The sequence below is a fragment of the Cololabis saira genome, chromosome 7 (assembly GCF_033807715.1).
Source record: "Cololabis saira isolate AMF1-May2022 chromosome 7, fColSai1.1, whole genome shotgun sequence".
Lineage (NCBI taxonomy): Eukaryota > Metazoa > Chordata > Actinopteri > Beloniformes > Belonidae > Cololabis > Cololabis saira.
This window is the reverse complement of record NC_084593.1, coordinates 302240-327354: the sequence shown is the minus strand read 5'-3', so window position 1 is coordinate 327354 and position 25115 is coordinate 302240. Positions and strand designations below refer to the sequence as shown.

At 48.4% G+C, this 25115-nt stretch overlaps 2 protein-coding genes across 2 annotated transcripts in view; both read left to right on the top strand.

The window, feature by feature from the left end:
* LOC133446702 (arf-GAP with Rho-GAP domain, ANK repeat and PH domain-containing protein 3-like) overlaps positions 1 to 25115 on the top strand; it is a 158271-nt gene that overhangs the window by 15711 nt on the left and 117445 nt on the right.
* Positions 775 to 25115, top strand: part of LOC133447741 (arf-GAP with Rho-GAP domain, ANK repeat and PH domain-containing protein 3-like) — a 51662-nt gene continuing 27321 nt past the window's right edge. Inside the window, exons 1-17 of the mRNA XM_061726468.1 lie at positions 775 to 826; positions 933 to 1086; positions 1186 to 1968; positions 4541 to 4581; positions 4737 to 4819; positions 4883 to 4950; positions 7583 to 7807; positions 9474 to 9543; positions 10140 to 10260; positions 12098 to 12282; positions 13211 to 13317; positions 14143 to 14342; positions 15080 to 15165; positions 21256 to 21438; positions 22493 to 22643; positions 24564 to 24668; positions 24750 to 24903. Of these exons, the coding sequence (XP_061582452.1) occupies positions 1016 to 1086; positions 1186 to 1968; positions 4541 to 4581; positions 4737 to 4819; positions 4883 to 4950; positions 7583 to 7807; positions 9474 to 9543; positions 10140 to 10260; positions 12098 to 12282; positions 13211 to 13317; positions 14143 to 14342; positions 15080 to 15165; positions 21256 to 21438; positions 22493 to 22643; positions 24564 to 24668; positions 24750 to 24903 (2633 nt within the window). The 5' untranslated portion in view covers positions 775 to 826; positions 933 to 1015. The remainder of the gene's footprint in view (positions 827 to 932; positions 1087 to 1185; positions 1969 to 4540; positions 4582 to 4736; positions 4820 to 4882; positions 4951 to 7582; positions 7808 to 9473; positions 9544 to 10139; positions 10261 to 12097; positions 12283 to 13210; positions 13318 to 14142; positions 14343 to 15079; positions 15166 to 21255; positions 21439 to 22492; positions 22644 to 24563; positions 24669 to 24749; positions 24904 to 25115) is intronic.

Sequence of the window (25115 nt, the reverse complement as noted above, 5' to 3'; positions counted from 1 at the left end):
TTTCGCGCAACGTGCAAAAACGTGCGCTTTTGGCAAAAACATTTCCAAATTTCCAAACTAATGGGGAGATTTTCCCATGTATGCGTGTGGCGCAGAATGTCACACTGTGGATGGGAGGAGGTTCAAAAAAGCCAAAATTCACCTTTTTTCTGAGTCACCTAGCTTTCTCATACTTGCACGTAGAAATGTCATTCAAACTTCAAAACGGAGGAAAACTTCTCTTCTCTCCAAAACACCAAACAGTCTTTTTCGTCAAATCTAGAGTGCGGGTGTCAGTTTCTAGAGTGGGAGAAACAGTAAAAAAAGAACCTGAATTTTAATTTGTAACTCGAGCTCACGGCCAAACCGTAAAAGGCAGACAAATAATTTTTGGTCAGAATGTAGACATAGGTGTTGGGATTAATAAAATGTGACTTTGACAGGCGGGGTATGCACAACATTTAAACGGGGGGGGGGGGCTAGAGCGGCGCCAATACCTGCCTTGGTCTCCATTGGCTGTAATGTAATCAAAAGTTTTCTTCAAAAGAATCTCACTCTGTCTTCGCACTGACCTTACTCACTCATTTTAAAGAATATCTGGATAAATTAATTAATTAATTAATTAAGATTGTCAGAATCTGCCGGGTTCTGTGTCTCTCACGATGTTTTCGTTTTTCTGCTAGGAGCTACGGTTTTCTCACAAATCTGAGTTATTTGAGAACTTGTCAGAAGCCAAAATCTGGGTTTCTCACAGCCAAACCGGAAGGTTCTAAGTCGAGGTTCTTGTTGCCGGGGCAACCAGAGCTCAGCTGCTGAGTCATTCAGCCAGAACTGGTCACATGACTCAGTCAGTACAGACTTCATATAGTATAACCTGGAAAATATAGAAATCTGACCCCTGACCTTTGACCTTAGCTTGCAGCTTTAATTATTATTATTATTATTATTATTAGATGGACGCCGGTCCGGCGGCGCCGCTGTGACTCAGCGATGGACGCAGATCTTCTTCTTCCTGCCGGACCTGCTGGACTCCACGATGGTCGTCATGGCGACGCTGGACGGGAGCACGCCGGTTGAGACGCTGCTGACCGTCATCCACCTGGAGAGGTGAGGACCGGAAATAAACTGAAGTGAACTGAAATAAACTGGACTGAACTGAAGTAAACTGAAATAAACTGAACTGAACTGACGTGTCCGTCCCCGCAGGTACCTGGACACCTTCCGCCGCGCCGGCCTCCTATTGGCCGGAGACTTGGCCCCCCTGGACCACGAGGCCCTGGTGAGCCTGGGGGTCACGGCTACCGGGCACCGCAAGAGGATCCTGCACCTGGCCAGGAGAGCCAATCAGAGGGCAGCAGAGGCCCAGAGAGCCAATCAGAGGGCAGCAGAGGCCCAGAGGGCCAATCAGAGGGCAGCAGAGGCCCAGAGAGCCAATCAGAGGGCAGCAGAGGCCCAGAGGGCCAATCATTGGCCGGCAGAGGCCCAGAGAGCCAATCAGAGGCCGGAGCTCCGGCAGCGCTGCCAGTCGGTGACGGCGGCCATGTTGCCCCCGAAGCCGGTCCCCAAACCCCGGACCGTGTTCAACCGGCGCCGGACGGCCCCGGTCCGGTTCTGCCCCCCCCAGGACCAGGACCTGGACCAGGACACGGACCCCGGGTCCCCCCGCCGCCGGTCCCAGGAGTCCATCTGCTTCAGCATGCTGCCCTTCCTGGTCTCAAGACCCCCCCAGGACCAGGACCGGGACCAGGAGGGGGCCCCCGTGCCCCCCGTGCCCCCCCGCCTGACCCGGGGGGCCCCCAAGTCCCCCACGTCCCCCTCGGAGCCGGAACCCGGACCCGGGGGTCTGGAGATGGTCTCCAACGAGCTCTACTGGGGGGCCGCCCCCAGAACCGCGGCCCCCCCTGGGGGCCCCCGGGGGCCCTGCAGCCAGAACCAGGGGCCCCCCACCCCCCCCAGGCTGGGTCTGGACCAGAACCGGGAGAGGAACAGGTGGGTCACCCTGGGGGTACGTGGGGGGGTCTGGATACTGGACCACAACTGGCCCTGGATCAGCTAGCAGGGTACCAGGGTCCTGAGGTGGTCTGAGGGGGTCTGAGGGGGTCTGAGGTGTCAGTACCGAAGTGCAAAAACATTTCCAAATTTCCAAATTAATGGGGAGATTTTCCCATGTAAGTGAATGGGGCAGATTGAAAAAAAAAACAAAATTCACCTTTTTTCTGGGTCACTTAACTTTCTCATACTTGCACGTAGACATGTCATTCAGACTTCAAAACGGAGGAAAACCTCTCCGTCTCCAAAACACCAAACTGTTTTTTCCTAAAATGTACACTTTTCAAGATATGAGCATTGAAGCGAGGACTGGAAATCACTTTTTTGTCAAATTTAGAGTGCAGCTCTCATTTTTTAGAGTGGGAGGGACAGTAAAAAAATGCCCTTCATTTTTATTTGTAACTCGAGCTCACGGCCAAACTGTGAAAGCTGGACAAATCATTTTTGGTCAGAATGTAGACATAGATGTTGGGATACATAAAATGTGACTTTGACAGGCGGGGTATGCACAACATTTAAACGGGGGGGGGGGGGGGGGGGGGGGTGGGCAATTCCTGCCTCGGTCCCCATTCACTGTAATGTAATCAAAAGTTTTCTTAAAAGAAATCTCACTTTGTTTTCGAACTGCCGGGTCAGGTGGTCTAAGGTGGTCTGAGGTGACCCGGGTCAGGTGGTCTAAGGTGGTCTGAGGTGGTCTGAGGTGGTTTAAGGGGGTCTAAGGTGGTCTGAGGTGGTTTAAGGTGTCTAAAGGGGTCGTATGAATGTGTATGAATGTTGGTGGTGGTCGGAGGGGCCGTTAGGCGCGATATGGCAGCCACGCTTCTGTCAGTCTGCCCCAGGGCAGCTGTGGCTACAATGTAGTTTACCACCACCAGAGAGAATGTGTATGGATGAATAATGATCTCTGTAAAGCGCTCTGGGTGCCTTGAAGGGCGCTATATTAATCCAAGTCATTATTATTATTATTATAAAGGGGTCTGAGGGTACCCGGGTCAGGGGGTCTAAGGAGCTTTCAGACCTGTGGCCCGTTTGTTTTGTTCCGATTCAGGGGCTAAATCGATAGTTGTTTCGTTTCTGGTTTGTGGGGTTTGTGTTCACAACCGTCTGTAGCGGTTCAAACTGTTAACAGATGAACCAGCTGTTCTCTGATTGGTCAGAAATGAACCAGCTGTTCTCTGATTGGTCAGAAATGAACGTGGGAGGAGTTTCCTCTTCCGTACTCCGGGAATAACAACACGCCCCTTTCACAGAGAGGTGAAGCGCAGACGCCGCCGGCGATCACATTCATGTATGTGCTACCGGTGTAGGAGCGGACCGCTCCGTGGGCGAGAGAGCGCCTGCCGCTGCGTTTGAGCTGCAAACCCTGCCCGCATTGAACATTTTTAATTTCTCCGTGCCGCTCTGGGACGACATCTCGGCACATCCAATAGGAGAGAAGGTGGTGGAGGCTGCACCGACTCTTCTCCTTGCTCCGACTCTTCTCCTTGTTCCGACTCTTCTCCTTGCTCCGACTCTTCTCCTTGTTCCGACTCTTCTCCTTGCTCAGACTCTTCTCCTTGCTCCGACTCTTCTCCTTGTTCCGACTCTTCTCCTTGCTCCGACTCTTCTCCTTGTTCCGACTCTTCTCCTTGCTCCGACTCTTCTCCTTGCTCCGACTCTTCTCCTTGCTCAGACTCTTCTCCTTGCTCCGACTCTTCTCCTTGCTCCGACTCTTCTCCTTGCTCCGACTCTTCTCCTTGCTCAGACTCTTCTCCTTGCTCCGACTCTTCTCCTTGTTCCGACTCTTCTCCTTGCTCCGACTCTTCTCCTTGCTCCGACTCTTCTCCTTGTTCCGACTCTTCTCCTTGCTCCGACTCTTCTCCTTGCTCCGACTCTTCTCCTTGTGCCGACTCTTCTCCTTGCTCCGACTCTTCTCCTTGCTCCGACTCTTCTCCTTGCTCCGACTCTTCTCCTTGCTCCGACTCTTCTCCTTGTGCCGACTCTTCTCCTTGCGTCGTGGTCGCACATACACATGAATGGAGTTGTGTCGGTTGCTGTGTCGATTATGTTCTCACTCCAAATAAAAAAAAAAGTCTGGAATGGAATCGAGCCGAGACCACCTCTCTGATGTTTAAGATGATCCTCTACGCCAGTGATTCTTAACCATAGGGCCGCGGCCCACACTTGGGCTGCGAGCGCCACCTAGTGGGCCGCAAAAAGAATTCTGTTTTGTACGTGTGGGCCGCGGGACTGCATAGCAACTCCCGACCAGTATATATATATATATATATATATATATATATATATATATATATATATATACATATTTTATGATGTGCTGGACCTTCGCTTGAGTAAATTTTCTCTAAATGGACCTCTTAAAGTTTTAGTTGAATACCCCTGCTATACAGTGTTAATATTTAACGGGCCCCGGGCCACTCTGTACTGAAAAAATTGGGCCCCAAGGTCAGAAAGGTTAAGAATCACTGCTCTACGCAGACGACTCTTCTAAAGTTGTTGGTTTGTGTTTCAGCGGCGGCACCTTGAGCAACAACTCCTCCGGATCCGCCAGAGGTGAGTCCAGAACCAGAACTCTGTAACCCTGACCCGGTTCTGGTTCTGACCCGTTCTAACCCGGTTCTGGTTCTGACCCGGTTCTGGTTCTGACCCGGTTCTGGTTCTGACCCGTTCTAACCCGGTTCTGGTTCTGACCCGGTTCTGTCCCGCAGCCTCCACCGACGACCCGGACGAGGAGATCAGTCCGTACTGCGAGACGGTTTTCCAGAACCGACGACCCGCGGGCTTCACTGAGGTAACGTCTAGCTCCGCCCCCTTCCTGTCCAGCAGAACCGTCACTGATTGGTCCGTTCCACAGAGTGGGCGGAGCCGAGCGGACGGACAGGAGACCCGGACGGAGGAGGCCCGGAACACCGAGGATTATGGGTAAGAGTAATGTCTCTAGCTTTGGCTAGCTGCAGTAGCTGTGGTGGATACAGGTAGCTGAGGTTAGCTAAGACTAACTAAGGCAGGGGTCGGCGAGTAAGTTTTGCCTCGGGCCAAATGTTTTCGGAGCAACTGAACGGTGGGCCAGAACATCAATCAGGCCAAACATGGTTTTTTTCCTACTAAATAAAACTTTTTTCCCCTTATCTATAGGCTACTAGTATTATTATACTATTATATCTTGTACAAAAAAGTAATTTAAGAAAGTCATTAGTTTAAATAAAGTAACTTGAATTTGCTACAGACTGTTATTAGTGTGTTATTACTGCTTTAGCTACTCTGTGGCTCCGTTATGAAACCGCTTATAAGTAACTTGGTGATAATAATATTATTTTCTGCCAAGCTACTAACAAATCCAGTCCTTCTTTAAAATACACAGAACGACATTAAACACATGAAAAACCCATGATATGAACAGTAGCACAGTAGTCAGCACGTGCACACGGAGCAGCAGCTCTCTGTCTCTGTGTCTCTGTGTCTGCTGAAGCCAGTGAGAGGATATGCAAATGAGGCGGATTTTACAACGTATTTTTACACATATAATGGACGTTTTACCATTTAAAAGACCAACAGCAAAACTCAAGGTAAGTTATCAGTTGTATTTTTCACAGGTTAAACCACAACAAATACGTCTTACCATTTCAACAGCTTCAGGAGTTTTGCCGGGAGTCTGTGCCTACGTTACTCCCAGTGGTGTAAAGGAACGAAGTACAAGTACTTCGTTATTGTACTTAAGTAAGATTTTTGAGAATTTGTACTTTTATTGATACTTTCATTTTTCTGTACTTTTACTTTTACTTCGTTACATTTTCAAGGAAAAAATCGTACTTTTAATCTGCTACATTTAAAATTGGACATGTCGTTACTCGCTACAAATTAAAGTCTTACATTAAATGAAAATGTAGGCTATTGCCGTGAGAACAGCACAGTGGGGGCTGATTTATGGTTCCGCGTTACACCGGCGCAGAGCTACGGCGTAGGGTACGCGACAACGTGCGTCGATTTAACGCGGAACCATAAGGCGGACGGGAAGGAAGGGGGGCGAGTGAATTGCCCGTGATTGCCCGGCGGCGGCTCTGTAACGAGACACCTGGGGCGGACGGGGAGACTCGGCCTCCCCGAGAAGGAGATGCATCTCCCGGGGGAGTTGCGCTGCAGAGGCGGGCCGGAAAGGCTGAAGGAACCGCCGTCGCGTCGAGGACCGATGAAGACTGAAGCCTGAATTATCGGTCCGCGTTAAATCGATGCAGAGCCTACGCCGTAAGGTACGGCGTAGGGTACGCGGCGAAGCGCACCGTACGGTGCGTGTCACCGCGTACCCTACGCCGTAGGCTCTGCGTTGGTGTAACGCGGGACCATAAATCAGCCTTGAGTGGCAGCCGACGCTCAAGCCGACGAAATTAAAATGGGGTAATTGAAACAAACGCTAATGGGGTCAGAATAATATCACCATTATTTAGAGTTGTAAGCAAATTCTTGGATTCTTCATTTCTTTGCAATCCTTTTGAAAATAATTTTGTACTTAGAATTTTGTACTTTGTACTTTTTACTTTTTACTTTTGTACTTAAGTACATTTTACACCATGTACTTTTGGTACTTTATTATATTTAATTTGAGGTACTTTTATACTTAAGTAATTTTCTTAATGGGTACTTTTTACTTTTACTTAAGTAATTTTCAAGCAGAAAATTTGTACTTTTTCCACCTCTGATCACTCCTGAATATTTGTGTGCACCTCTAATTAAGGCCCCCCTATGCTACAGGTGACAGGGAACTATACAGAATTGTGTGCGTCCGGAATCATGAAGATTCTACTTTTATTTTATCTTTTCTAAATAAAGGCTTTGAATTCTCTATGAAATTGTCGTTTTTGTGATAGTAAATAATAAAAAAAAAAATATATCAGATTTTCAATGTCATCTGGCGGGCCAGATATTATTGGACACAGGCCAATTTTGGCCTGCGGGCCGCCAGTTGCCGACCACTGAACTAAGGTTAGCTGAGGTTAGCTAAGGCTAGCTGATAAAGCTAAGGTTAGGTGCGTTAGCTGAGGTTAGCTGAGGTTAGCTAAGGCTACCCAAGACTAACTGAGGTTAGCTGCAGTACCTGATGTTACATTAGGCTAGCTGGAGTAGCTGAGGCCCCTCTGGTCATCCCGCTGCTGCTTCCACCTGCCTGTGTGTGTGTCTGCTGTGACCAGATCCTGATCAGACCTGGTTCTGGTCCAGGTCCAGGTCCTGGTCCAGGTCCAGGTCCTGGTTCTTGACCTGGTCCAGGTCCTGGATCTTGACCTGGCGCTGGTCCTGGTCCTGGTCCTGGTCCTGGTCCTGGTCCAGGTCCTGGTCCTGGTCCTGGTCCTGGTTCTTGACCTGGTCCTGGTTCTTGACCTGGTCCTGGTTCTTGACCTGGTCCTGGTCCTGGTCCTGGTTCTTGACCTGGTCCTGGTTCTGGTTCTTGACTTGGTCCTGGTCCTGGTTCTTGACCTGGTCCTGGTTCTTGACCTGGTCCTGGTCCTGGTTCTTGACCTGGTCTTGGTTCTGGTTCTTGACCTGGTCCTGGTTCTGGTTCCAGGGGTCCTCGTCTGTCCCGAGACTCTCAGGGCTACAGCACGGTGGGGGACCTGACCCCGCCCCCCCGGGACCTGGCCCCGCCCCTCCGCCACCTGACCCCGCCCACCTTCGGCTCGGAGGAGGACCTGACCATCTCTCCCTACGCCAGCTACGCTAGCTCCGCCTCCCTGACGGAGAGAGCTCCGCCCATCATCAGTGGTTGGCTGGACAAGCTGTCGCCGCAGGGGTGAGTCTGATTCATTGGTGCTCGGTCAGTTCTGAAACAGGTCCACGGATGTTCCTGAGAGGGGAGGGTTAATGGGGGCAGAGTCACCTTTAAATTCCACCAGGGAGATTGTGACTTTACATTCCACCAGAGAGATTGTGACTCTACATTCCACCAGGGAGATTGTGACTTTACATTCCACCAGGGAGATTGTGACTTTACATTCCACCAGAGAGATTGTGACTTTACATTCCACCAGGGAGATTGTGACTCTACATTCCACCAGAGAGATTGTGACTTTACATTCCACCAGGGAGATTGTGACTTTACATTCCACCAGGGAGATTGTGACTTTACATTCCACCAGGGAGATTGTGACCAGAGCGATCGGCCAAACCGCCCTGTCAAGGCCAGATTATAGAATCAACAATTATATTGCAAACAGACAGACTCAGTAATTTTACGTCTGCCTTCAGTCTCTGGTTCATCAATGGCGACTCCAATCAGATGAATTTGTGATCAATTCCCGCCAAGCCGAGCTTCCAACTTCTCCAAGGTCTTATCCATCTTGCCAATGAGCTCAAAGACGCCGCCAGCCTGCGATTCTGTTCAAGAATCACATCCAGCTTACGGCTTTGCTCCCCCAACGTTAAAGTCTGAGTATTGATCACCTTGCTTGATCCTTCAGCCACGTCCGGCAGCTCTGAAAGAGCCAGAACAGCTGTCGACGACTTACGCGTTTGTCGGTAGACCAGGAATCCCCCTCCTCCGATCAAGAGAAATCCTGCTATCATAAATCCAATTATGAAGCATCTTCAACGTCCTCGACAGACAGAATCTTGAGACACAACGGTTTCCAATATTTGTAAGAATCCATTGTGTATCCAGCAATAAATGTCCCATCGGGGCAGGAGGGCTCCCTTACCCCCTGACTTCTGATTGTGCTGAGAGACCAGTTAATCAATTCCATGATTGTAGAGTTTGGGAGGAGTGAAAAGAAGAGACTCTGAAGACGAGACAACAAGAGCAGTAGCAGGACAGATAGGGAGGGAGAGGAGCAGAAAAAGCGTCCACCTTCGTCGTGAGCCGGAAGAAGAAACTAACTAATGCTAACTACTGCTAATTAATGCTAAATGATGTTAACTAATGCTAACTAATGTTAACTACTGCTAACTAATGCTAACTGATGCTAAATACTGCTAACTACTGCTTGTTTCCTCCACCTGGTCTCACAGGTGTTTGTGTCCTCAGGGGTCGGAGGTAACTACTACTAACTAATGTTAACTAATGCTAACTAATGCTAACTAAATGCTAACAGGTGTTTGTGTCCTCAGGGGTCGGAGGTCGTCCGTCCTGCTGTGTCTCCTCCTCTCGTCTCCTGCTTGTGTCTCTCGTCTCCTGAGGAGCTGCTTCTTCTCTTCTTCTTCATCCTGCTCTTCGTCCTCCTCTTCCTCATCGTCCTCCTCTTCTTCTTCGTCCTCCTCTTCCTCCCGTCGGTGTGTCTCCAGCTGGATGTTCTCTGTGACGTGATGAGGTCATGTGACGTGATGAGGTCATGACCAGTGATGAGGTCATGTGACGTGATGAGGTCATGTGATCGTGATGAGGTCATGTGATCGTGATGAGGTCACATGGCCCGTGATGAGGTCATGTGATCGCGTCACATGACCCGTGTTTGTTTTTCCAGGAACTACGTTTTCCAGAAACGCTTTGTGAAGTTTGACGGGAAGAACCTGATGTACTTCGGCAGTGAGAAGGTTTGGAGCTAACTGAGGCTAACTAATGCTAACTAATGCTAACTAATGCTAACTAATGCTAACTGATGCTAACTAATGCTAACTACTGCTAACTGGTCTTCTACTTCCTGGGACATGGCCGTGCTGCGGCGGCGCTGGGTGTCCACGCTGCAGGAACACATCTGTGCTAACTGATGCTAACTAATGCTAGCTGATGCTAGCTAATGCTAACTGCCCTTGTTCCTGGCTAGTGCTGCGGCGGTGCTGGGTGTCCATGCTGCAGGGACACGTCTGGGACCATCTGGTCTTTGGTCTTAACTAATGCTATCTGATGCTAACTAATGCTAACTGATGCTAACTAATGCTAACTGATGCTAGCTGATGCTTGTCCTCACCTGTGTCTCTTGTCCTCACCTGTCCCTCACCTGTGTCTCTTGTCCTCACCTGTGTCTTTTGTCCTCACCTGTGTCTCTTGTCCTCACCTGTGTCTCTTGTCCTCACCTGTGTCTCACCTGTGTCTCTTGTCCTCACCTGTGTCTCTTGTCCTCACCTGTGTCTCTTGTCCTCACCTGTGTCTCACCTGTGTCTCACCTGTGTCTCACCTGTGTCTCTTGCAGGACGTCTACCCCAAAGGCGTGATCCCATTGGCCGCCGTCCAGATGTCCCGTCCCGCCAAGGACAACAAGTTTGAGATTGTGACGAGTCACCGGATCTTCGTGTTCCGGACCGACAACGAAGGTAGAACCTGGTGCTAACTGATGCTAACTACTGCTCACTCCTCAGGTTGAAGCGGCCTGCTCACTCCTCAGGCGGCCTGCTCACTCCTCAGGTTGAAGCTCCTGCTCACTCCTCAGGTTGAAGCGGCCTGCTCACTCCTCAGGTTGGAGCGGCCTGCTCACTCCTCAGGTTGGAGCGGCCTGCTCACTCCTCAGGTTGAAGCGGCCTGCTCACTCCTCAGGCGGCCTGCTCACTCCTCAGGTTGGAGCGGCCTGCTCACTCCTCAGGTTGAAGCGGCCTGCTCACTCCTCAGGTTGAAGCTCCTGCTCACTCCTCAGGTTGGAGCGGCCTGCTCACTCCTCAGGTTGGAGCGGCCTGCTCACTCCTCAGGTTGGAGCGGCCTGCTCACTCCTCAGGTTGAAGCGGCCTGCTCACTCCTCAGGTTGGAGCGGCCTGCTCACTCCTCAGGTTGACGCGGCCTGCTCACTCCTCAGGTTGGAGCGGCCTGCTCACTCCTCAGGTTGGAGCGGCCTGCTCTCTCCTCAGGTTGGAGCGGCCTGCTCACTCCTCAGGTTGGAGCGGCCTGCTCTCTCCTCAGGTTGGAGCGGCCTGCTCACTCCTCAGGTTGGAGCGGCCTGCTCACTCCTCAGGCGGCCTGCTCACTCCTCAGGTTGGAGCTGCTGCTCACTCCTCAGGTTGAAGCGGCCTGCTCACTCCTCAGGCGGCCTGCTCACTCCTCAGGTTGGAGCTGCTGCTCACTCCTCAGGTTGAAGCGGCCTGCTCACTCCTCAGGCGGCCTGCTCACCCCTCAGGTTGGAGCGGCCTGCTCACTCCTCAGGTTGAAGCGGCCTGCTCACTCCTCAGGTTGAAGCGGCCTGCTCACTCCTCAGGTTGGAGCGGCCTGCTCACTCCTCAGGTTAGAGCGGCCTGCTCACTCCTCATGTTAAGGAGACCTGGGTGATGAAATGGGGAAAAAAATCGCGATAAAAATATATTTAAAAAAAAAGATTCCGCCACCCTGGTGCTAACTACTGCTAACTAATGCTAACTAGTGATGCACCGAAATGAAAATTTGTGGCCGAAACCGAAACCGAAAATAGTAATAAACACTTGGCCGAATACTGAACAATACCGAACATGGTTCTTCGCAGTTTTTCATTTATTTTGCCAATTTTTTCACCATTGCATGAATCAAATAAATTTGATTTAGGCTTTTAAAAGAAAAAAATCTTTTACAAAATTACAAGGTAGAAAATATTTATTGAACATAAATAAATGATTTTTCAATTTCCAGCATTATGTTGTTTTGGTTCCACCTCCTGGTGAATGTTGGTAAAATTCTTATGTGGTTAGTTTTTGGTTGGCCAACGATTTATGTTTGTGGTGCAACCGGTACGGGACGGAGCGGCCAGTCTATTTCCTTATTTTACAACGCCGTTATTAATTGTTCTTTTTTTTCCCACTTATTCCACCGAACACCCAAAGTGTTTTTTTGCCATTTTCGGCCAGACAATTTCGGTTACCGAACAATCGGTACATCACTACTGCTAACTGATCCCAACTAATGCCAACTATTGCTAACTACTGCTAACTGCTAACTATTGCTCACTACTGCTAACTACTGCTAACTGATGTTAGCTGATTCTAGCTGATGCTAACTGATGCTAACTGATGCTAACTCCTCTTCTACTCCCTGGCTAGTGCTACGGCGGCGCTGGGTGTCCACGCTGCAGGAACACGTGTGGGACCAGCTGGTCTTGGGTCTTAACTAATGCTAACTAATGCTAACTACTGCTAACTGATGCTAACTACTGCTAGCTGATGCTAGCTGATGCTAACTCCTCTACTCCCTGGCTAGTGCTCCGGCGGCGCTGGGTGTCCACGCTGCAGGAACACGTCCGGGACCAGCTGGTCTTCGGGCGGCGGCGCTTCGGTCCCGGATCTCACTGCCAGAAACACGGAGTTCTGGAACTGAAGGGAACCAAGAACAAGGTTTACGCCGCCATCAACACGGACCAGATCTGGCTGTACAAGAGCCAGCAGGTGAGAAACTACTGCTAACTACTACTAACTACTAATAACTACTGCCAACTACTAATAACTACTGCTAACTACTGCTAACTACTGCCAACTACTGCTAACTACTGCTAACTACTGCCAAGTACTGCTAACTACTGCTAACTACTGCTAACTACTGCCAACTACTGCTAACTACTGCTAACTACTGCCAAGTACTGCTAACTACTGCTAACTACTGCTAACTACTAATGACTACTGCCAACTACTGCTAACTACTGCCAACTACTGCTAACTACTGCTAACTACTGCTAACTACTGCTAACTACTGCTACTGTAATAACAGTGTATTTTGTAATAAACGTCCAAAATTTAATAACTTTGTCATTTCATTTTCTTATAAACTGCCGCATTTTGTAATACATTTTGTTATTGCATTTTGAGAAGATTATAATAAAATGCATTATGTATAACAATAATAATATAATAACATGCTGCATTATGTAATAATACCTATTGCTGTTTGTTTAACAATGAATTTATACAAGAGTGATTTTTGTTGTTTTTTATGCAATTTCCCTTAGAGCTATGTAGCCAATAAATCTATGTATACAACTCCAAATATAACTTTAGTTTCCTATTTGACGTTTGGAATTATATAGGCCAATAACAAACAAATAAACTATGCTCTAGAATTGTTATTACTGCATAACATTATTATTATTGCATTTTGTAATAATCTTCTCAAAATGTAATAACTTATTACATAATGCTGCAGTTTATTACAAAATGAAATTAAAAAGTTATTACATTTTGGACGTTTATCAAGAAAATGCGGCTCAACAGACGCCCATGAACCATGAACCATGAACCCCCCGCCGCTAGTGCTAACTACTGCTAACTACGGCTAACTACGGCGCTGAGCCGGATCTGACGCCTCCGTTTCCATCTCCAGTGTTTCCGTAACGGAATCGGCATCACGGTGATCGAAGCTCGAGGATCAACGATCCGAGACGGGAAGAACCGGAACTTTGAGCTCATCACGCCGTACAAGACCTTCAGGTACCCACACTAGCTAGCATCAGTTAGCATCAGTTAGCATCAGTTAGCAATAGTTAGCATCAGTTAGCAGTAGTTAGCATCAGTTAGAGTAAGACCTTCAGGTAGATCCGCACCAAGACCAGGAACTAGTCCTGTACGGAACCAAAACTTTGGTTCCACAAAAATCTAGTCTTCATGGTTCCCATGCAGTTAGTAATAGTTAGCAGTAGTTAGCATTAGTTAGCATCAGTTAGGAGTAGTTAGCAGTAGTTAGCATTAGTTAGCAGTATTTAGCAGTAGTTATTTATCCTTTATTTATCCAGGAAAGTCCCATTGAGATACAATATCTCTTCTGCCAGGGAGTCCTGGTCAATTAGGTCAGTTAGCAGTAGTTAGCAGTAGTTAGCATTTCCTAGCATCACTTAGCAGTAGTTAGCATTAGATAATAATAATAATAATAATAATAATAATAATAACAATAATAATAATAATAATAATAATAATAATAATAATAATAATAATAATAATAATAATAATAACAATAGCAATATCAATAATAATAAAAATAATAATAATAAAAATAATAATATATTTATTTACTCTCGTAATATAATTTACACACAGACACACACACACACACACACACACACACACACACACACACACACACACACACACACACACACACACACACACACACACACACACACACACACACACACCTAGATACATATCATTGTAACTCGATGTTGTCTGACCCTAACCCCGACATTTGACCTCCTGACCCTGACCTTTGACCCTAACCCTGACCTTTGACCTGGCCTTTGACCTTTGACCCCCCCCCAGCTTCACGGCGGAGTCGGAGCGGGACAAGCGCGACTGGGCCGAGTCCCTGCAGGAATCCATCGCTGAGACGCTGTCGGACTACGAGGTGGCCGAGAAGATCTGGTCCAACCGGAGCAACCGCACCTGCTCCGACTGCCGCGCCCTCAACCCGGACTGGGCCTCCATCAACCTGGGCGTCGTCATCTGCAAGAACTGTGCAGGTACGAGGGTTAGGGGGCGGGGCCAGGGAGGAGGGGGCGGGGCCAGGGAGGATGGGGCGGGGCCAGGGAGGAGGGGGAGGAGCCTGAACCCGGACTGGGCCTCCATCAACCTGGGGGTTGTCATCTGCAAGAACTGTGCAGGTACGAGGGTTAGCCACGCCCCCATTAGGGGGAGGGGTCAGGGAGGGGGCGGGGTCAGGGAGGAGGGGGCGGGGCCAGGGAGGAGGGAGCGGGGCCAGGGAGGAGGGGGCGGGGCCAGGGAGGATGGGGCGGGGCCAGGGAGGAGGGGGAGGAGCCTCAACCCGGACTGGGCCTCCATCAACCTGGGGGTCGTCATCTGCAAGAACTGTGCAGGTACGAGGGTTAGCCACGCCCCCATTAGGGGGAGGGGCCAGGGAGGGGGCGGGGCCAGGGAGGAGGGAGCGGGGTCAGGGAGGAGGGGGAGGAGCCTCAACCCGGACTGGGCCTCCATCAACCTGGGCGTTGTCATCTGCAAGAACTGTGCAGGTAGAATAGAATAGAACAGAATAGAATAGAATAAACGTTATTGATTCCCCAGAGGGGAAATACTTGTGCAGCAGCAAACACACACACACTGAACAATTTTACATGTACAAAGAGACAAAAATACCAGTGATGCCTAGTGATGATTAGAGAGAGAAGGTCATTGCACTTTTAAACTGAACTTGTGGAGTAACGTGAGAACAAAGCAATTTACAAAAATGCTGTGTGTCCAGGTCAGCATCGAGGTTTGGGGACGATGGTCTCCAAAGTCCAGAGTCTGAAGCTGGACACGAGTGTGTGGAGCAACGAGATCGTCCAGGTATTATTATTATTATTATTATTATTATTATTATTATTATTATTATTATTATTATTATTATTATTGTTATTATTATTATTATTATTATTATTATTATTATTATTATTATTATTATTATTATTAACGCCACGAGGCATTTATTGTTTTCCTGCATGTTTTTTATTATTCATTTTCCGGACAGATTTCGGTTCTTCTACTCCTCCTACAGATTTCTGAGGACACAGGCCAATCATATATCGAAACGTGTGTCTCGATCGGGAATAGTTTGCTATATAGTGTGCCAAAGTTATTCCCAAAAAACGGCAAAAAAAAACATTCAAAATGGATGGGAGGAGGTAAATTCATCTAACTTTCTCATACCTGCACGTAGAAATGTTATTCAAACTTCAAAACGGAGGAAAACTTCTCTTCTCTCCAAAACACCAAACTGTTTTTTCCTAAGATGTAAAATTTTCAAAATATGAGCACTCAAGCGAGGACTGGAAATAACTTTTTCGTCAAACCTAGAGTGCGGCTGTCGGTTTCTAGAGTGGGAGAAACAGTAAAAAAATAACCCAAATTTTTATTTGTAACTCGAGCTTACGGCCAAACTGTAAAAAGGAGACAAATAATTTTTGGTCAGAATGTAGACATAGGTGTTGGGATTCATAAAATGTGACTTTGACAGGCGGGATATGCTAGAAATTTAAACGTGGGAGGCTAGAGCGGCACCAATACCTGTCTCAGTCCCCATTCACTGTAATGTAATCAAACGATTTCTTCAAAAGAATCTCACTCTGTCTTCGCACTGACCTTACTCACTCATTTTAAGGAATATCTGAATAAAATTAAGATTGTCAGAATCTGCCGGGTTCTGTGGGGCACGGTGGCGCAGCTGGTAGTGCAGCGGTCTCACAGCAAGAAGGTCCTGGGTTCGATTCCCGCCGGGGGACGCTGTGGGTGCTGAAGTGTGTGTTAGTTCCCCCATGACTTCAGTGCCCACACCCTGGGTGGGGTTGGCGAAAGGATCTTTCTGTGTGGAGTTTGTATGTTCTCCCCGTGTTCCCCTGGGTAGCTAATGTGAGCTACCCTCACAAAAACATGCACACAGTCCTGGCTCTACTGCCCCCTCTGGCCAACCGGGGCGCCAGATGGGGTGGGGAGGATCCGGCCGGAATAACGTGATCCTTCCACGCGCTACGTTCGGCCGGAGAAACCCCACCCTGTCTGCTGAAAAGAAGCGGCCTGCTCACTCCTCAGGTTAAGGAGGAGACCTGAGCTCAGTGCAGGGCCCTCCCGGGGTTGGTAGAGGATGGCAATGCCCAAGACTGTCTAGGTAGGAGCACGGGGTGGTAAAAATGGGAAAAAAAACCGGGATTAAAAAAAAAAAAAAGAATCTGCCGGGTTCTGTGTCTCTCACAATGTTTTTCGTTTTTCTGCTACGAGCTACAGTTTGATCACAAATCAGAGTTATTTCAGAAGCCAAAATCTGGGTTTTTCTCACAGCCAAACCGGAAGGTTCTGAAGTCGAGGTTCTTGTTGCCGCGGCAACCAGAGCTCAGCTGCTGACTCATTCAGCCAGAACTGGTCACATGACTCAGTCAGTACAGACTTCATATACTTTAACCTGTAAACTGGAGACGCCTAAAAGAATTCTGGGAAATCTGACCCCTGACCTTTGACCTTAGCTGACCCCAGTCCTGCAGCCTCACGGCCGGGACCCCCCCCCCCCCCACCCCCAACACACACACAGTAAATAACCATCAGTAAATGCTATAACTTTTGAATGGTTTGAATTTTAGGATTATTATTATTATTATTATTATTATTATTATTATTAGGGCCCGAGCACTTGCAGTGCGAAGGCCCTATTGTATTTGCAGGAATTTTTAGGGCCCGAGCACTTGCAGTGCGAAGGCCCTATTGTATCTGTAGGAATTTTTTCTTTCTTTCTTTCTTTCTTTTTCTTCTGACGAAAGGAGGGCCTTTTTGCCCCCCTTAACATGCCCAAAAAGTCACCAAATTTTGCACCCTAGTCAGGCCTGGCGAAAAATTTGATATTTAAAGGTTTGCATTAATGAGCGTGGCAAAATGGCTCAACAGCGCCCCCTTGAAAACTTTGTGCCTCAAGCCCCACGATACGGTTTGACGTACATGCACGAAAATCGGTACACACCTGTATCATGGGACAACTTAAACAAAAGTCTCTTGGCGTCATGCCCGAAACCGAACAGGATGTCGGCCATTTTGAATTAGTCGTGTCATTTTGGCGAAAGTTATGCCATTCCTTCGAAAGTTAATTCAGCCCGAACCGTAACGTGCCCCCAAGTGTGTTATACATCAAAATGTGCGTCTCCATCCTGTGACAATACGCATTACTTTTCTCTTTCAAAAGCGTTACCGTGGCGACGCTAGATGCCAAAAAGCGCGCCCACCCTTCATCTGATTGGTTCGACAGAAAAAACTTTGTGCCTCAAGCCCCAGAATACGGTTTGACGTACATGAACGAAAATCGGTACACACCTGTATCATGTCGCAACTAAAAGAAAAGTCTCTTGGCGCCATGGCCGAGACCGAACAGGAAGTCGGCCATTTTGAACATTCTGAATTAATTGCGTAATTTTGGAGCAATATATGCCATTCCTTCGAGAGTTAATTCAGCCCGAACCGTATCGTGAACCCAGATGTGTTATACATCAAAATGTGCGTCTCCATCCTGCGACTACACGCATTACTTTTCTCTTTCAAAAGTGTTACCGTGGCGACGCTAGACGCCAACAAGCGCACCCCCCCTTCATCTGATTGGTCCATATTTGATAGTTCCCCAAAAGGCACCAAATTTGGCAGGCAAGCCAGGCCTGGCGATAAATTTGATATTTCATGGTTTGCATTAATGGGCGTGGCAAAATGGCTCAACAGCGCCCCCCGGAAAACTTTGTGCCTCAAGCCCCACAATACGGTTTGACGTAAATGCACGAAAATCGCTACACACCTGTATCATGGCACAACTTAAAGAAAAGTCTCTTGGAGCCATGGCCGAAACCGAACAGGATGTCGGCCATTTTGAATACATTGTGTCATTTTGGCGAAATTTATGCCATTCCTTCGGCAGTTAATTCAGCCCGAACCGTAACGTGCCCCCAGGTGTGTTATACATCAAAATGTGCGTCTACATCCTGCGACACCACGCATTACTTTTCTCTTTCAAAAGTGTTACCGTGGCGACGCTAGACGCCAAAAGGCGCGCCCCCCCTTCATGTGATTGGTCCATATTTGATAGTTCCCCAAAAGGCACCAAATTTGGCAGGCAAGCCAGGCCTGGCGATAAATTTGATATTTCATGGTTTGCATTAATGGGCGTGGCAAAATGGCTCAACAGCGCCCCCCGGAAAACTTTGTGCCTCAAGCCCCACAATACGGTTTGACGTAAATGCACGAAAATCGCTACGCACCTGTATCATGGCACAACTTAAAGAAAAGTCTCTTGGAGCCATGGCCGAAACCGAACAGGATGTCGGCCATTTTGAATACATTGTGTCATTTTGGCGAAATTTATGCCATTCCTTCGGCAGTTAATTCAGCCCGAACCGTAACGTGCCCCCAGGTGTGTTATACATCAAAATGTGCGTCTACATCCTGCGACACCACGCATTACTTTTCTCTTTCAAAAGTGTTACCGTGGCGACGCTAGACGCCAAAAGGCGCGCCCCCCCTTCATGTGATTGGTCCATATTTGATAGTTCTCCAAAAGTCACCAAATTTTGCATGCAAGCCAGACTTGGCGATACATTTGATATTTCATGGTTTGCATTAATGGGCGTGGCCTAACGGCTCAACAGCGCCCCCTCGAATACTTTTCTCTGCCATAACTTTTGAATGGTTTGACATAGAGAGTTGTGGGTGGTATCATGGGACTCTGTAATGAGTTCTTAAGCTTCGTTGGCCTTAATTAGCCCCGCCCCTTCTTCTGATTGGTTGTCCCGATTTTCTGCTATAACTTTGGAATGGTTTGACATAGGGAGTCGTGGGTGGGGTCATCAGATTCTTTATGGAGTCCTTGACCTTCATTGGCCTGAATTAGCCCCGCCCCTTCTTCTGATTGGTTGTCCCTTTTTTCTGCTATAACTTTTTAATGGTTTGACATAGGAAGTCGTGGGTGGTGTCTTTTCTGATATGCTTATGGGGGGCGGTGGCTGTGAGTGCGAGGGCCCGTTCATCGCTGCTTGCAGCTTTAATTATTATTATTATTTTTCTTCTGACAAAGTGATGGCCTTTTTGCCCCCCTTAACATGCCCAAAAAGTCACCAAATTTTGCACCCAAGTCAGGCCTGGCGAAAAATTTGATATTTAATGGTTTGCATTAATGGGCGTGGTAAAATGGCTCAACAGCGCCCCCTTGAAAACTTTGTGCCTCAAGCCCCACGATACGGTTTGACGTACATGCACGAAAATCGCTACACACCTGTATCATGGGACAACTTAAAGAAAAGTCTCTTGGCGACATGGCCGAAACCGAACAGGAAGTCGGCCATTTTGAATTAATCGTGTCACTTTGGCGCAATTTATGCCATTCCTTCGGCAGTTAATTCAGCCCGAACCGTATCGTGAACCCAGATGTGTTATACATCAAAATGTGCGTCTCCATCCTGCGACTACACGCATTACTTTTCTCTTTCAAAAGTGTTACCGTGGCGACGCTAGACGGCAACAAGCGCACCGCCCCTTCATCTGATTGGTCCATATTTGATAGTTCCCCAAAAGGCACCAAATTTTGCATGCAAGCCAGGCCTGGCGATAAATTTGATATTTCATGGTTTGCATTTATGGGCGTGGCAAAATGGCTCAACAGCGCCCCCCGGAAAACTTTGTGCCTCAAGCCCCACAATACGGTTTGACGTACATGCACGAAAATCGCTACACACCTGTATCATGGCACAACTTAAAGAAAAGCTTCTTGGAGCCATGGCCGAAACCGAACAGGATGTCGGCCATTTTGAATAAATTGTGTCATTTTGGCAAAATTTATGCCATTCCTTCGGCAGTTTATTCAGCCCGAACCGTAACGTGCACCCAGGTGTGTTATACATCAAAATGTGCGTCTACATCCTGCGACACCACGCATTACTTTTCTCTTTCAAAAATGTTACCGTGGCGACGCTAGACGGCAAAAGGCGCGCCCCCTCTTCATGTGATTGGTCCATATTTGATAGTTCTCCAAAAGTCACCAAATTTTGCATGCAAGCCAGGCCTGGCGATAAATTTGATATTTCATGGTTTGCATTAATGGGCGTGGCAAACGGTTCAACAGCGCCCCCTAGAATACTTTTCTCTGCCATAACTTTTGAATGGTTTGACATAGAGAGTTGTGGGTGGTGTCATGGGACTCTGTAATGAGTCCTTAAGCTTCGTTTGCCTTAATTAGCCCCGCCCCTTCTTCTGATTGGTTGTCCCGATTTTCTGCTATAACTTTAGAATGGTTTGACATAGAGAGTCGTGGGTGGTGTCATCAGATTCTTTATGGAGTCCTTGACCTTCATTGGCCTGAATTAGCCCCGCCCCTTCTTCTGATTGGTTGTCCCTTTTTTCTGCTATAACTTTTTAATGGTTTGACATAGGAAGTCATGGGTGGTATCATGGGACTCTGTAATGAGTTCTTAAGCTTTGTTGGCCTTAATTAGCCCCGCCCCTTCTTCTGATTGGTTGTCCCGATTTTCTGCTATAACTTTGGAATGATTTGACATAGAGAGTCGTGGGTGGTGTCATAAGATTCTGTATGGAGTCCTTGACCTTCATTGGCCTGAATTAGCCCCACCCCTTCTTCTGATTGGTTGTCCCTATTTTCTGCTATAACTTTTTAAGGGTTTGACATAGAGAGTCGTGGGGGCTGTCATTTCTGATATGCTTATGGGGGGCGGTGGACGTGAGTGCGAGGGCCCGTTCATCGCTGCTTGCAGCTTTAATTATTATTATTATTGTTATGACTGTGAAGGAGTATCTCTGTAATCCTGATATTAACCTGTTAGCTAGCCTACGATGTTTGTAACGGTTGCTGTTTCCAGCTCTTCATCATGCTAGGGAACGACCGAGCTAACGTGTTGTTGTTGTTTCCAGCTCTTCATCATGCTAGGGAACGACCGAGCTAACGACTTCTGGGCGGCGCGTCTCTCCTCGTCCGAGGAGCTCGACTGCGACGCGACGCCGGAGCAGAGACGGGACTTCATTACCCAGAAGTACCGGGAGGGAAGATACCGCCTCCCCCACCCGGGCTTCAGCAGCCAGGAGGAGCTCCTGAAGGTTAGCCGGGGTTTCCCTCCCACACCTGCAGGGGCGGGGGGAGGAGCTACTGAAGGTTAGCCGGGGTTTCCTACCCACACCTGCAGGGGCGGGGGGGGAGGAGCTGCTAAAGGTCTGAGGGGTTTCCTACCCACACCTGCAGGGGCGGGGGGAGCTGCTAAAGGTCTGAGGGGTTTCCTACCCACACCTGCAGGGGCGGGGGGAGGAGCTACTGAAGGTTAGCCGGGGTTTCCTACCCACACCTGCAGGGGCGGGGGGAGGAGCTAAAGGTCTGAGGGGTTTCCTACCCACACCTGCAGGGGCGGGTGGAGGAGCTAAAGGTCTGAGGGGTTTCCTACCCACACCTGCAGGGGCGGGGGGGGGGGGGGGCTGCTAAAGGTCTGAGGGGTTTCCTACCCAACTCTGCAGGGGCGGGGGGGGGGGCTCCTGAAGGTTAGCCGGGGTTTCCTACCCACACCTGCAGGGGCGGGAAGGGGAGCTGCTAAAGGTCATGATCATGTGATCAGTGTCTCTGATTGATCAGTTTCTCTGATTGATCAGTTTCTCTGATTGATCATGTGATCAGTGTCTCTGATTGATCAGTGTCTCTGATTGATCACATGATCAGTTTCTCTGATTGATCATGTGTCTCTGATTGATCATGTGATCAGTGTCTCTGATTGATCATGTGATCAGTTTCTCTGATTGATCATATGATCAGTGTCTCTGATTTATCAGTTTCTCTGATTGATCATGTGATCAGTGTCTCTGATTGATCAGTGTCTCTGATTGATCAGTTTCTCTGATTGATCAGTGTCTCTGATTGATCATGTGATCAGTGTCTCTGATTGATCATGTGATCAGTGTCTCTGATTGATCACATGATCAGTGTCTCTGATTGATCAGTGTCTCTGATTGATCATGTGATCAGTGTCTCTGATTGATCATGTGATCAGTGTCTCTGATTGATCATGTGATCAGTTTCTCTGATTGATCATGTGATCAGTGTCTCTGATTGATCAGTGTCTCTGATTGATCAGTGTCTCTGATTGATCAGTGTCTCTCTCTCCCCCAGGCGCTTTGCTCGGCCGTCTCTGAGCAGACTCTCCTGAAGACGGTTACTCAGATCTTCCTGGAGGCGGAGACAGCTAACCTGGCTAACCTGGCTAACGACGCCGACGGCTGCCATCGTCACGACGACGCTACGTTACGCTGCACGCCGTCAGGTAGGGACGCTCCGGTCGACCGTCAGAACCCACTCCCTCAGTCCTGCACGCCGTCAGGTAGGGACGCTCCGGTCGACCGTCAGAACCCACTCCCTCAGTCCTGCACGCCGTCAGGTAGGGACGCTCCGGTCGACGGTCAGAACCCACTTCTTAGTCCTGCACGCCGTCAGGTAGGGACGCTCCGGTCGACCGTCAGAACCCACTCCCCTAGTCCTGCACGCCGTCAGGTAGGGACGCTCCGGTCGACCGTCAGAACCCACTCCCTTAGTCCTGCACGCCGTCAGGTAGGGACGCTCCGGTCGACCGTCAGAACCCACTCCCTTAGTCCTGCACGCCGTCAGGTAGGGACGCTCCGGTCGACCGTCAGAACCCACTCCCTTAGTCCTGCACGCCGTCAGGTAGGGACGCTCCGGTCGACCGTCAGAACCCACTCCCTCAGTCCTGCACGCCGTCAGGTAGGGACGCTTCGGTCGACCGTCAGAACCCACTCCCCTAGTCCTGCACGCCGTCAGGTAGGGACGCTCCGGTCGATAATATAATTTTCACCAATTATGTTCAAGGACTCAAAACTAAGTCCGATGACACCACCATGACTCTTTATATCAAACCATTCAAAAGTTATAGCAGAAAGTAGGAACTATCAAATATGGACCAATCAGATGAAGGGTGGGCGCTTTTTGGTGCCTAGCGTTGCCACGGTAACGCTTTTGAAAGAGAAAAGTAATGCGCGTCGTCGCAAGATGGAGACGCACATTTTGATGTATAACACACCTGGGTGCACGTTACGGTTCGGGCCGTATTAACAGCCGAAGGAATGGCATATATTGCTCCAAAATTACCCGATTAATTCAAACTGGCCGACTTCCTGTTCGGTTTCGGCTAGTGATGCACCGATTGTTCGGTAACCGAAATTGTTCGGCCGAAAATGGCAAAAAAACACTTTAGGTGTTCGGTGGAATAAGTGGGAAAAAACCAAACAATTAATAACGGCGTTGTAATATAATATGGTCTGGCCGCTCCCGTAACGGTTGCACCACAAACATAAATCGTTGGCCAACCAAAAACTAATCACATAAGAATTTTACCAACATTCACCAGGAGGTGGAACCAAAACAACATAAATCCATCTATTCCAGGTTTAGATGAGGAAATCAAACGTTAGAGCGTGGAGTGAAGTGGTGCAAACATGTCAGCAGGGTGGAAGTATTTTAGAGTGGCAAAGAATAAAACAAGAATGGCTGTTTGACATGAATGTTCTGCTCAAATATCTAGAGGGGAAACATCTGCAAAGTCTTTCAGCTACAAGTTTGATTTATCATTTGAAATGATAAAAAACATTTTTATTGTTTTAAGGCCTATGTTACAATGTTCAGTCAGTTAAGCCTAACGTAAGCTCAAAGATGGACAAAAAATGTATTTTGCTAATTTATTTATTTTAAGTTATTGTTCTTTGCTGGTATAATGTCTGCTGGAATATTTAAGAAATGCTGGGAAATTAAAAAATGTTCAGTTTTTTATGTTCAACAAATGTTTTCTACCTTGTAATTTTGTAAAAGATGTTTTTCTTTGAAAAGCCTAAATCAAATGTATTTGATTTATGCAATGGTAAAAAAATTGGCAAAATAAATGAAAAACTGTGAAGAACCATGTTCGGTATTGTTCGGTATTCGGCCAAGTGTTTATTATTATTTTCGGTTTCGGTTTCGGCCACAAATTTTCATTTCGGTGCATCACTAGTTTCGGCCATGGCGCCAAGAGACTTTTCTTTAAGTTGCGACAGGATACAGGTGTGTACCGATTTTCGGTCCACAACCGGAGTAAGAAGCAGTTTCCTTGAGTCCTTGAGGAGCTTGTACATGTTTGACGGCAGCTGCTTCTCCGCCTCACAAACGTCCGTAAAAACGTCCGTTTGTCCCGTAGATCCCGGCGTCTACGATGAGATCATGCAGTCCGTCCTGCACTCCGGATTCCTGTTCAAGTCCAGCTCCGTGAACCGAGGAACGCTGTCCTGGAAGACCCGGGAAGGTAGGAGGGCTAGGGAGGCTAACGCAGCGGCTAACAGGTCCCTGGAACTAAACCTAAACCCCGGTTCTCTGGGTCTTCCAGACTTCCAGAAGTTCTGGTGCTCCCTGGACCGGTCCCTGCTGCTGTACGAGTCGGACCGAGCCGCCGAGCCCTGCATGACCATCAGCATGAAGGACGTGGTGTGTTTGGGAGTCAGCAGGCCCGCCGCGGCGGCTAACAACGGATTCATCGACAGGTGGGTCGGCCCGGCCGTCGCTATGACGACGCCTCCTCCCACTACACCACACTTAGCGGTCGCTTTAATCCAGAGCGACTCACGGCAGAGGAACACGATCAATCAATCAGACGGTTGAGGTTACCGAGGCTGCGGCTTGGAGCAGGTTTGAAGGTAGAGTTGTGTATCGTCTGCATAGGTTTGAAGGTAGAGTTGTGTATCGTCTACATAGG